Raw genomic sequence first — 14123 nt, forward strand, 5'->3', positions numbered from 1 at the left:
AACTTCTGACCAGAGACGATGAAAGCCAGAAGATCCTGGACAGATGTTATACAGACCCTAAGAGAACACAAATGCCAGCCCAGGCTATTATACCCAGCAAAACTCTCAATTTCCATAGATGGAGAAAACGAAGTATTCAATGACAAAACCAAATTCACACAATATCTTTCCACAAATCCAGGACTTCAAAGGATAATAAAGGGAAAACTCCAACACAAGGAGGAAAATTATGCTCTAGAAAAAGCAAGAGAATAATCCTTCAATAAACCTAAAAGAAGATAGCCTCCAGAAAAGAATCTGAACTCTGACAAAAAAAAAGTAACAGGAAGCAGCAATTACTTTTTCTTAATATCTCTTAATATCAGTGGACTCAATTCCCCAATAAAAAGACATAGGCTAACAGACTGGCTACATAAACAGGACCCAACATTGTGCTGCATACTGTAAACCCACCTCAGGGAAAAAGACAGACATTACCTCAGAGTAAAAGTTTGGAAAACAATTTTCTAAGCAAATGTTCCAAAGAAACAAGCTGGAGTACCGATTCTAATATGGAAAAAAATTAACATCCACCCCAAAGTTATCAAAACAGACAAGGAGGGGCACTTCATGCTCATCAAAGGTAAAATCTTCCAAGATAAACTCTCAATTCTGAATATGCTCCCAATGCAAGGGCATCCACATTCATTAAGGAGACTATAGTGAAGCTCAAAGCACACATTGCACCTCACACAGTAATAGTCTGAGACTTCAACACTCCACTCTCATCAATGGACTAATCCTAGAACCAGAAACTAAACAGTGACACAGTGAAACTAATAGAAGTTATGAAACAAATGGATCTAACAGATATCTACAAAACATTTTTTCCTAAAAAAAAAAAAAAGGATATACCTTCTTCTCTGTACCTCATGGTATCTTCTCCAAAATGGCCACATAATTGGTCACAAAACAGGCCTCAACAGATACAAAAATATTGAAATTATCCCTACCAGATCACCATGGACACAGGCTGATATTCAATAGAAACGTAAATAATAAAAAGACAACATTCATGTGGAAACTGAACAACACTCTACTAAATGATACCTTGGTCAAGGAAGTAATAAAGGAAGAGATTAAAGACCTTTTAGAGAGTAATGTAATGAAGCCACAACATACTCAAATTTATGGGATACAATGAAAGCATTTCTAAGAGGAAAACTCATATCTCTGAGTGCTGGCAAAAGAAACTAGAGAGACCGCACACTAGTAGTTTGACAGCACACCTAAAGCTAAAAGCTCTAGAACAAAAGGAAGCAAATTCACCCAAGATAAGTTGACAGCAGGAAATAATCAACTCAGGGATGAAATCAAACAAGTGGAAACAAAAAGAACTATTCAAAGAATCAACCAAACCAGGAGCTGTGTTTTTGAGAAAATAAAACAAGATAGATAAACTGTTAGACAGACTAGCTAGAAGGCACAGGGACAGCATCCTATTTAACAAAATCAGAAATGAAAAGGGAGACATAACAACATAACCTGAGGAAATCCAAAACACCATCAGATCCTGCTACAATAGTCTATACTCAACAAAACTGGAAAACCTGAATGAAATGGACAATTTTCTAGACTGATGCCAGTACCAAAGTTAAATCAGGATCAGATTAATGATCTAAACAATCCCATATCCCTAAAGACATAGAAGCAGTCATTAATAGTCTCCTTACAACAACAACAAAAAAGCCTAGGACCAGATGGGTTTAGTTCAGAGTTCTAGTAGACCTTCAAAGAAGATCTAATTCCAGTTCTGCACAAACTATTCCCCAAAATGGAAACAGAAGGTACTCTATCCAATTCATTTTTATAAAGCCACAATTACTCTGATACTTAATCCAAATAAAGACCCAACAAAGAAAGAGTACTTCAGACCAATTTTGCTTATGAATATCGATGCAAAAATAGTCAATAAAATTCTCACAAACCTAATCCAAGAATACATCAAAACAATCATCCATCATGACCAAGTAGGCTTCATCCCAGGGATATAGGTATGGTTTAATATGCACTAATCCATCAACACAATCCTCTATATAAACAAACTCAAAAACAAAAACTACATAATCATCTCATTAGATGCTTACAAAACATTTGACAAAATCCAATACCCATTCATGATAAAAATCTTGGAATGATCAGGAATTCAAGGCCCATACCTAAACAGAAAAAAGCATTATACAGCAAAACAGTAGCGAACATCAAACTGAATGGAGAGAAACTTGAAGCAATCCCACTAAAATCAGGGACTAGACAAGGCTGCCCACTTTCTCTCTACCTATGCAATATAATACTTGAAATTCTAGCCAGAGCAATAAGACAATAAAAAGAGATCAAGGTGATACACATAGGAAACAAAGAAGTCAAAATATCACTATTTCTAGCTAATATGATAGCATATATGAGTGACCCTAAAAATGGCACCAAAGAACTCCTAAACCTGATAAACAGCTTCAGTGCAGTAGCTGGTTATAAAAGTAACTCAAACAAATCGGTGGCCTTTCTCTACACAAAGGATAAACAGGGTGAGAAAGCAATTAGGGAAACAACACCCTTTACAATAGTCACAAATAATATTAAATAGCTTGGTATGACTCTAAGGAAGTGAAAGATCTGTATGATAAGAACTTCAATTCCCTGAAGATCTCAGAAGATTGAAAGATCTCCCATGCTCTTGGATCGGCAGGACTGATATAGTCAAAATGGCTATCTTGCTGAATGAAATGTACAGATTCAATTAAATCCCCATCAAAATTCCAACTCAATTCTTCATCAAGGTAGAAAGGACAATTTGCAAATTCATCGGAAATAACAAAAAACCTATTATACCAAAAGCTATTCTCAACAATAAAAGAACCTCTGGTGGAATCACCATGCCGGACCTCAAGCTGTACTACAGAGCAGTTGTGATAAAAACTGCATTGTACTGGTATAGAGATAAACAGGTAGATCAGTGGAATAGAATTGAACACCCAGAAATGAAACCACACACCTATGGTCATTTGATCTTTGACAAAGGAGCTAAAACCATTCAGTGGAAAAAAGACAGCATTTTCAACAAATGGTGCAGGCTCAACTGGTGGTTAGCATGGAGAAGAATGCAAATTGATCCATTCTTAACTTCTTGTACAAAGCTCAAGTGAGTGGATCACAGAACTCCGCATAAAACCAGAGACACTGGAACTTATAGAGGAGAAAGTGGGGGAAAGCCTCGAAGATATGTGCACAGGTGAAAAATTCCTAGACAGAATATCAATGGCTTATGTTGTAAGATTGAGAATGGACTTGTGGGACTTCATAAAACTGCAAAGCTCTGTAAGGAAAAAGACACTGTCAATAAGACAAAAAGACCACCAACAGATTATGAAAGGATCTTTACCAATCCTAAATCTGATAGGGGACAAATATCCAATATATATGAAGAACTCAAGAAGCTGGACACCAGAATATCAAATAACCACATTGAAAGTGGGGTGCAGAGCTAAACAAAGAATTTTCAACTGAGGAACACCGAATGGCTGAGAAGCACCTGAAAAAATGTTCAACATCTGTAATCATCAGGGAAATGCAAATCAAAACAACCCTGAGATTCCATCTCACACTAGTCAGAATTGCTAAGGTCAAAAATTCAGGTGACAGCAGATGCTGGTGAGGATGTGGAGAAAGAGGAACACTCCTCTATTGCTGGTGGGATTGTAAACTGGTTCAATCACTCTGGAAATCAGCCTGGTGGTTTCTCAGAAAATTGGACATAGTTCTACCAGAAGATCCAGTAATACCTCTCCTGGGCATATACCCAGAAGATGTTCCAACTTGTAATAAGGGCACTTGCTCTACTATGTTCATAGCTGCCTTATTTATAATAGCCAGAAGCTTGAAAGAACCCAGATATCCCTCAACAGAGTAATGGATACAGGAATTGTGGTACATTTACACAATGGAGTACTAAGGAGCTATTAAAAACAATGAATTTAAGAGTTCTTAGGCAAATGCATGGATCTGGAGGATATCATCCTGAGTGAGGTAACCCAATCACAAAAGAACTCAGATGATATGTATTCACTGATAAGTGGATATTAGTTCAGAGCCTTAGAATACCCAAGATACAATTTGCAAAACACATGAAACTCAAGAAGAATTATGAACAAAGTGTGGATACTTATTTCCTTCTTAGAATGGGGAACAAAATACCCATGGAAGGAGTTACAGAGACAAAGTTTAGAGCTGAGAGGAAAGAAAGGACCATCCATAGACTGCCCCACCCAGGGATCCATCCCATAAACAACCACCAAACCCAGACACTATTGCATATGCCAGCAAGATTTTGCTGACAGGACCCTGATATAGCTGTCTCTTGTTAGGCTATGCCAGTGCCTGGCAAATACAGAAGTGGATGCTCACAGTTATCTATTGGTTGTAACCCAGATCCCCTATTGAAGAAGCTAGAGAAAGTACCCAAGGAGCTGAAAGGGTCTGTAACCCTATAGGAGGAACAACAATATGAACTATACAGTACACTGCTGATCTTATATTTCTAGTTGCATATGTAGCAGAGAATGGCTTAGTAGGCCATCAATGGGAATAGAGGCCCTTGGTCTTGGGAAGATTATATGTCCCAGTACAGGGGAATGCCAGGGCCAAGAAGTGGGAGTGGGTGGGTTGGGGAGGAGGTAGCGGGTAGGTTATAGGGGACTTTGGGGATAGTATTTGAAATGCAAATGAAGAAAATATCTAATAAAATTTTTTATAAAAAAAGTATACTCCAGAGAACCAAATGACCCTATTGAAAATGGGGTGCAGAGCTAAGAAGAATTCTCAACTGAGGATTCTCTAGTGGCCGAAAAGCACCTAAAGAAATGTTCAACACCCTTCATCATCATGGAAATCCAAGTGAAAACAACCCTTTGATTCCATCTCACACCAGTCAGAATGGCTAAGATCAAAAACTCAAATGACATCAGATGCTGGCAAAGATGTAGAGAAAGAGGAGCATTCCTCCATTGCTGGTGGGATTGCAAGCTGATACAACCATGCTGGAATTCAGTCTGGCAGCTCCTAAGGAAATTGGACATAGTACTAACTGAGGAGCCAGGTATACTACTTCTAAGCATATACCCAGAAGATTTTCCAACATAAATCAAGGATACATTCTTCACTATATTAATAGCTGCCTTATCTATGATAGCCAGAACCTGGAAATACCTAAGATATCCCTTAACAAAGGAATGCATATAGAAAAATATGGAACATTTACACAATGGAGTACTAATCAGCTATTAGAGGACTTTCAGGGTAGCATTTGAAATGCAAATGAAGAAAATATCTAATAAAATAATGAGCTTCCAAATGCTGACACCATTGCATACACTAGCAAGACTTTGCTAAAAGGACCCAGATATGGCTGTCTCTTGTGAGACTATGCCGGGACCTGGCAAACACAGAAGTGGATGCTCACAGTCAGCTATTGGATGGATCACAAGGCCCCCAATGGAGGAGCTAGGGAAAGTACTCAAGGAGCCGAAGGGATCTGCAATCCTATAGGTGGAACAACAATATGAACTAACCAATACCCCTCCTGGAGCTTGTGTCTCTATCTGCATATGAATCAGAAGATGGCCTAGTTGGCCATCAGTGGAAAGAGAGGCCCATTGGTCGTGCAAACTTTATATGCCTCAGTACAGGGGAACGCCAGGGCCAAGAAGTGGGAGTGGGTGGGTAGGGGAGTGGGTGGGGGAGCGTGTGGGGGACTTTTGTGATAGCATTGGAAATGTAATTGAAATAAATAGCCAATAAAAATATGGAAAAAAAAGAAACAACGACTTCATGAAATTCACAGGCAAATGGATGGAACTAGAAAATATCATCCAGAGTGAGGTACCCCAGTCACAAAAGAACACACATGGTATGTACTCACTGAGAAGTGGATATTAGGATAACAGCTTGGCATACCAACAATAATCCTCACAAACCTTATGAAGCTCAAGTGAAGAAAGACCAAAGTTTGTATGCTTCACTCCTACTGAGAAGTGGGGAAATAATAAGAGGAGGTAGAGGAAGTGAGGGATTTGAGAGGGAGAAAGAAAGGGGAAGGAAAAGGGGGCAGGATCTGTAGCCATCTGAGGCCACATGAACTGGGTTCCTGAATGGGAGGCTGGAGCTGTAAAGGAGGGAACAGCGAGAGAAGGAAAGAGACCAAGACAAATTTCTGATCATGGCCAGATGTGTACTAGCAGTCTGTGCTTATAAAGTGGGGAAGCCCATCTTCAGCCACACCAGGCTTCTTGATGCTTCCTTGCTAAGTTGTTAGCACTAGTCTGACAGAGCTGTTAGCATTCGGTCGCCAATTCCACAGGTTGTCAGCTATCTCAGGGATATTTCAGGTAGTCAGGTTCAGCCTCTCAGAGGTAGTGACATCTTGGAGAAGAGCAGCAGCAAGTGACAGAACAATAGAACCATCTATGTCAGAAGGCTCCACCCCAGGTGGTCTCATTCACAGTGGCAGCAAGGTCTGAATCAGCCTGCTTCAAGGCTGGGGGAGGCTAAAAGGAACCAGTGTGGAAGGTGACAGGGGAGAAGGACAGAAGGTCAGAAAATTGAACAAAGGTGTGTAGCAGTGGGAAATGGCAAACTGGGGGTAGCCATCAGGATGTCACAGATTCCAGGAAAGCAAGAGTCTCCCAGGATCTAATGGGGATGGTGTCAGCTGAAATAGTCAACAAAGAGAGAGAACCTGTAGATACCATATCCAGAGGTTAGGCATGTCTAAAGGAAATAAAGTGTGGAACAGAGATTTAAGGAAATGACATACAGAAACTGTCCCACTTGGGGATCCATCTCATATGCATTTACCAGACCCACACAGTATTGGTGATGTCAAGAAGCTCTTGCAGACAGGAGACTGGGATGGCTGTCTCCTGGAAGACTCTGCCAGAGCCTGACCAAATCAGATGTGGATGCTTGAAGTCAACCATCAGATTGATCAAGGGAACCCAATATAGGAAATTAGGGAAAGGGCTGAAGGAGTTGAAGGGGTTTATACCCCACAGGAAGAACAATATCAACCAACCAGGGCCCCTAGAATTTCCAAGTACTAAACCACCACCAAAGAGTACACATGAAGGGGACCCATGACTCCATCTGCATATGTATCAGAGGATGGACTTATCTGGCACTAATGAGAGGGCCGACCCTTGATCCTGTGAAGGCTCAGTTCCTCTCCATAGGGAAACACTAAGGTGGTAAGGCAGAAGAGGGTGTGGGGGAACACCCTTATAGAAGCAGGATGAGTGGCAGATGGAATAGGGAACAATAAAAATAATTAAAAAAAAAGAGTTTGGAGTTTCTCCCTGGGCATTCTTGCTAAGGTCTGGATAATTAATCTTTGTTCTGTCAGTAGTATTGACCCCCCAAATCACCCATTCCTATCACTGGGCCTCTCTGCTATTTGCATGATGCCATATCACCAATGCTTTCATCAGCTGCTGCCTTCAAGAGAGAGAAAGAGAGAACTTGTGCTGGGCAGGCTTCCTGTACATTTGTCTTTTTTCTAGGTTTCTATAAAGGCATTATGTAGATAGTCCTTAGTGGATTTTATCACCTTCATAATGTTGCATTTAAAAAATTTGCTTGTACTTCAGCTGTGTTGGAATATGCTATAGTTGGATAGCTGGGCTCCAGTGTTACCATATTGCCCTGATTGTTTTTAATGGTGTTCTTATACTTGCCTCTAGTCATTTGGCTATGGGATAATTTTAGAAGTTTAGTTGCAAGTTTCTGATTTTTTTCTTTGACAAATGAGTTTTTTTTCAAGGTTTCTCTTTCTGCTTTAGTGTTTTTGAGCTGCCTGTTTTCTAGTGGCCAGAGTATCTTCAGATCTAATAAGGATTTGGGGTTTTTGTGGCTCGAGTGACCTCTGGGGCTCTCAAGTTCCCTCAGGGTTTCTGGGATTGAGAAAAATGCCATGGTCACTGGGGTTCTGGATACCAATGTGTCTTCAGGGGTTCTGGTTTGGTTTTTGGGGTTTCTAGTAATGATTTGTCCTCTATGAGGCCGTCAGACTTCAGCTGGGTTTTGAGCTGGGATTTGGAAGCTCTGGAAGATGCTCCCATTGAAGAATTCTGGGTATAACATAAGGAGTTTTATTGGGCTGTGCACATTATATTGACTGAAATTATTAGCACCAATGTTTCTTACTGTATACCTGGAGTCTGGTGCCAGAGTTTTGGGCAACAATTTTTTTTTACCTACTTTAAAGTAGATTTCCCATTATTGGTGTATGCTCCATGCCCCCTGTTGGTGCAGTGCTGCTCTGCAAGGAGGTTTTTGTCTGGGCTCACAGTGAAGACTCCACACTGTGTCTCTTGCACAGTAATATGTGGCTGTGTCCTCAGTAGTCACAGAATTCAATTCCAGGGAGAACTGGTTCTTGGATGTGTCTCGAGTGATAGAGATTCGACTTTTGAGAGATGGGTTGTAGTACTTGCTACACTGTAGCTTATGTAGCCCATCCACTCCAGTTTGTTTCCTGGAAACTGCCGGATCCAGTTCCAGTCATAACCACTGGTGATGGAGTAGCCAGTGACAGTGCAGGTGAGGGAAAGTGACTGAGAAGGTTTCACCAGGCCAGGTCCTGACTCCTGAAGCTGCACATCAGACAGGATACCTTCAGAGAAGAAGATTCAATTCTGTTAATGACACATTTAAAAAATACATCATGGACACATGTATGAAATGTCAACACTCACCAGGAAAGGCTGTGAACAGCCACAAAAGAATCAGCACGCTCATCTTTTAGGCTACACCCCCTTATCTTCAGAAATCAGCCTCCAGTGAGAGCAATGTGACCCCTACATCCAAGGAGGGGATTTAACATAGAGCTAGAAGATGCATTTGCATGTAGGAACCAGCCTTGCCTTCATAATTGGCGAGGTGGCTACTGACTGCACTTGGTTATTAAATTAGATCATCACTATCCCTGTTTTCCTATAGTGAGAGTATGGCATAAGAAAGAATGAGGATAATAGCAATTATAGGAAACACATCTAGATATGATCCTGCCATCTCTTCCTAGACCAACCTTTTGGTCCTGTGTTTTTAATGTCTTAGGTCAGTGCCAACTTATTTTTTCACACTTGGATTCCTATTTTCTTGCTTTATTTTTTTAAATTTAATTTTATTTGTAATTCTTTTTTTTACACTCCATATTCCATTCCCACCCCTCCACATCCACCCTCTGATTGCTCCACATCCCACATCTCCTCCCAGCCCCACACTGTCTCCACGTGGATGCCAACACCCCCCACCCCACCTGACCTCTAAACTCCCTGGGGCCTCCAGTCTCTTGAGGGTTAGGTGAATCATCTCTGAATGAACACAAACCTGAAGGTTTTCTGCAGTATGTGTGTTGGGGGCCTCATATCAGCTGGTAATGCTGTCAGTTTGGTGGTCTAGTGTTTGAAAGATCTCAGGGGTTCAGATTAATTAGGACTGCATGCTCTCCTTCAGAATCTCCCTTCTCCTCAGCTCCTTTCTGCTTTCCCTAATTGAACACCAGGGGTCAGCTGCTTCTGTCCATTGCTTGGGTGAAAATAACTGCATCTGATTCTTTCAGCTGCTTGTTGGGTCTTTTGGAGTGCAGTCATGATAGATCCCATTTTGTGAACATTCCATAGCCTCAGTAATAGTGTGAATGGGGTCAGGGGGCAGTAAGGGTTAGAGCGGAACCTGGTCTGATATTGGGTGAGGGAAAATGACTGAAGCCCTGAAGGCCAGCAGAAAGAATATAAACAGGCAGTCTCAGGAAATAGAAAATTGGGGTGACCCTCCCCCTCAGAATGCACCAGAGACCTGGGAGGTGAGAGACTCCAAGGAATCATAGGGAGGGACCTTTGAAGAAATGCTCCACAGAAGGGAGAGTGAACTTATAGAAACCACCTCCAGTATGAAGACAGGGCATCATGTCAGGGATGGGATTGACATCCCACAGTCATATCTCTGATCCATAATTGTTCCTGTCTGAAAAAAATTACAGAGATGGAAATGGAGAGGATCCTGAGGAAAAGAAGGTCCAGCAATAGGCCCAAAGTGGGATCCAGCTCAAGGGAAGGTCCCAAGGCCCCAAACTATTACTGAGGCTATAGAACGCTCACAAAACTTTTTCTTGCTTTCTTATTAGTAAGTCCACTCTGTTACTAGTTTTCTTCTCTCTTCCCACTCATAATATGCATTCCCATCTTTCCTAAATCATGGTACACTGTCTTATTGTTGTTGCACCGATGATCTGGTAGTATATTTCCAGTAGAGAGTCCTGGCAATTCAGATTACATTTGTAATTTTACCTTTTGGGAGACCATACAGACAAAAATCCAAAAGTACTACCACAGGTTAAACCAATCATGCATTATGTTTCTGCTTTCACCAATTACTCATTAGCATTTTGTGTCATTTGTTTCCTTAATAAATGTCATTGGCTTGGATTAGATGAAATTTCAAACTACTCTCTTAATTTACATTTTCATGATAGATCAACATTTTGAAAACATGTAAATATATGTAGTATTCTTTTTTATGCTCTTTTACATTTTACAAAGAAACTGCAATTTTTCAAAATATCTGCCCATTGAATCAATCCATGATCGGCGTTTCAAAGGACGAGTGTATAATTCAGTGGGTTATGTAGACAAATCAGTCAATATCATATTGTGCCTTTTTATCTAATCTTACTTTATATCAAGGATGGAATGTTCTCTCTCTCTCTGATTTATTACAGTCCGTCAGCTCTGACTATCTGCTGGAGCATTTTGCAATGCTCTATCAATTTTTCTGAGGGTCAGAGCAACATAAGCACAGATTTAGGAACATTGCAATGACTGTGTAGTATGGGAAGGGCTGGAATCTTCCTGATTATAATGTGCTCCTTTAAAAATCCCAGCTCAGTAGAATTCTGACAAGATATCTCGTTTTGGAAAGGATACTGTATGATGAAGCTCCCATGGTTTACAGCAATGGATTGTCTCTATATTATCTTAACAACAGAATGATAATCTCTGGGTCTTTGTCTAGTTATAAAATACCTGAGCCAATAGATTTTATAATCCCCCTACTTGCACCTCTGTCATTTATCATAGTGTGCATGAGATCCACCCTACCAAAAGAGAAATGACAGACTATTAAAATGAGCAAGGAGAAGTAGAATTAAATTTAGGAGGGAAAACCAGCACACACAGGTAATCTCCCACCTTCACACTGCTTTGTCTCCTGAAAGATGAGAGCTCCTATCCTTGTCCACTGTAGGAAGTACATCTAGCTCATCAATGAGACTACCTACTAGTGTGTCATTAAACATCCTAAATTTATTTTATTTTGAAAAACTCCTTTGATGGACATTTTCCTAATGTGTGTATGGGTCTTTATAGAAAATGAAGGCATTCAAAGGTATTAGCAGATCTGTGAAGAAAGTGAGAGCTTTATTCATCTACGTTCAAAGTAGTGTTTCTGGAATTTGTAATTGTTTCCTTAATTTCAGCACCAAAGGCAGCATTTTAACAGTCAGCTTTCACATATTTCAAAATATACACATATTCCTAACAACATTTGAGACACACGTTGCCTAAATTTTTTCTACTTTTGTATTCCTTCAGTTACTCCCTATTTATGCTAGAATGGTGCAATGGGAATATCTGTTTAATCACATAACTAAAGGAATGCCAAAAGCATGTGATTCAGGAGTGAAAGATGCATTCCCTTCAGCCTGAGCAGTTAAGCTGTGGCGTGCAGCACATGTAATTGAGAACAAGTCTCTCCTATTTAAACCCAGAGTATGACCTGACCATTAGACATTGCAGAGGAGAAAGTGTACTCCCATGACAAGAACAATGTCCTATCCTTATAGGATGCACTGTAGGTTCAATGCATACAGGGTGAGTATCTCCCTCTTTCACAGATGACAGATCTCAGTCACAGAGGAAGGCAGAATACAACTGAATTGTTTGTGGAATTTAACATTAGTTATATTATATTCGACAATACTATTTCCAAACAAATATTCTTAGCATATTATACCTTGGGATGTATTTTTCAGCCCTTTACTGAAGGCCTCATAATGACCCCTGACCTGGATTATTCCAAGTGTTTCTGGAATCCCTGGCATGAGTTTCAATCATCAGAGAAATTTGGTAACACCTCCCTGCAACTTCATTTGTTTTTACAAATAATTGTTAGTCTCATGCAGCCTCATCATGAGATCGTGGTGCCCGCAGGGGAGTCTTATCTGCCTTGTTAATGCTATGAGTTTTTTTTTTTTCTGAACAGAATATATCCTGTATTTAAACATGTCCATCAGAATTAAAGACAAATTTATTTGAAACCAATCAGGCAGAATATTTTTACCCTTCCCAATCCTACTCTACTTCTGTTGACCTGAACCTCCTTGTGAGCCCATGTCCTCTGCTGGCCATGAGCACATTTTGGAGAGTATTGTGTCAGACCTCACAATTTACTTTCCTCACTGTATCTCTCACACAGTAACACATGGCAGTGTCCTCACTTCTTAGATTTGTTTATTTGTAGATACAATAAGCTCTTAGAATTGTTCCTGTAGATGGCAAATCTATCCTTCACAGACTCTGCATAGTTTTTACACTCCACTATTATTTTATATCTGCTGACCCACTCTAGCCCCTTCCCTGGGGCTTGGTGAATCCAGTGCATCACTGAAGGTGGATCCAGTCGCTTCAGAAGAGAATTTAATGAACACTCCAGGCTATAACAAGCTGCCTTCAGATTCTACAAGTGGTATCTCATATAGTATGCCTGAAAAACAGAGAGAATCATAGTCAGAAAATTGTTGCATATATTCACTGTCCATCTTATGCATGTCCTCTTACACAGAGTCTCTTTTCTGTTCATTAACTTTTAAAAAGCAACAAGTAAAACATAATAAATAATAATAATACTACTAATAATAAAATAATCCCCAACTCCATGGTGAGTAGACTATTTTCAGTGATAGTCACTAAAAAGGAAGATTTGGCTGGAATCCAGGGCTCAGCTTTTTTGCCACAGGTGAGACTCAGCACTGTGCTGGTTTTGATAAGTAACAGAAGCCCCTATTTACATCACTAGTAAGCCCCAGGGTAGAAATCTATGAGAAGACACTGGGCAGAGAAGATGCAAGGATCATTTTAGCCATTGATGATTATGAAAATTATATATAGTTAGGTCATGTCTTTTAAAAAAATATGAAAATTAAATAGCATCACACACTTTCCTATTTCCAGATCAAGATCAGGTCTGGAGTATCATCCCCAGTGTTTGGATTTGTGCTTCTCCATGCTTTGTACAGCTTCTCCCTGAGACAACACTTGGTCAGAGCCAGACTTGTCTGAGGAAGTTCTAAAATTCCCCTCAATATGATCAGAAAACTTTTGATTATGGTTCATTTCAGTTCATGAAAACATGAATACATATTTTATTTGTACATTCAAGTGGGTACCGCTCACCTCCTAGCTACTGAGGTTGCCTGTTTTCATTCTTTCTTCTTGCCCTCAAGGCTTCACTCCTGTTCACCCCAATACCTGATCATGTATCGACTTTCCCCTCCCTGTTCCCTCTCCCATGCAGATCTCTCCCTCACTCTGCCACCATGATTGTTTTCTTCTCCTTCCCAAGTATGATTGAGGCATCCTCACTTGGGCCCTTTAGCTTGTTAACATTCTTGAGATCTAATCATGGGGAAATCACCATCCCTGACCTCACACTATAATATAGAACTATAGTGATAAAAACTGCATGGTATTGGTACATAGACAGAAAGCTTGATCAATGGAAAAGAATTGAAGACCAAGAAATAAAACTACACACCTGTGAACACTAGATCTTTGACAAAGAAGCCAAAATACATAGTTGAAAAAGAAAGCATCTTGAATAAGTGGGGCTTGTCTAACTGATCATGTGTATGGAGAAAAATTAAAATAGATCCATATTTGTCATCTTGCACCAAGCTCAAGTCCAAGTGTATTAAGAACCTCCACATAAAACCATATATATCTGAATCTAATAGATGAGAAAATGTGGAAGAGTCTGGA

General features: G+C 40.1%; 1 pseudogene and 1 further gene; both read right to left on the reverse strand.

The window, feature by feature from the left end:
• The window catches only part of Igh (immunoglobulin heavy chain complex), a 2751187-nt gene that overhangs the window by 766640 nt on the left and 1970424 nt on the right, over positions 1–14123 (reverse strand).
• Positions 8396–8690, reverse strand: Ighv3-2 (immunoglobulin heavy variable 3-2; annotated as a pseudogene). The gene is given in 1 exon segment: positions 8396–8690. A coding segment is annotated over 1 exon segment (295 nt).

Source organism: Mus musculus, chromosome 12 (genome assembly GCF_000001635.26).
Source record: "Mus musculus strain C57BL/6J chromosome 12, GRCm38.p6 C57BL/6J".
In the NCBI taxonomy this organism is placed as follows: domain Eukaryota; kingdom Metazoa; phylum Chordata; class Mammalia; order Rodentia; family Muridae; genus Mus; species Mus musculus.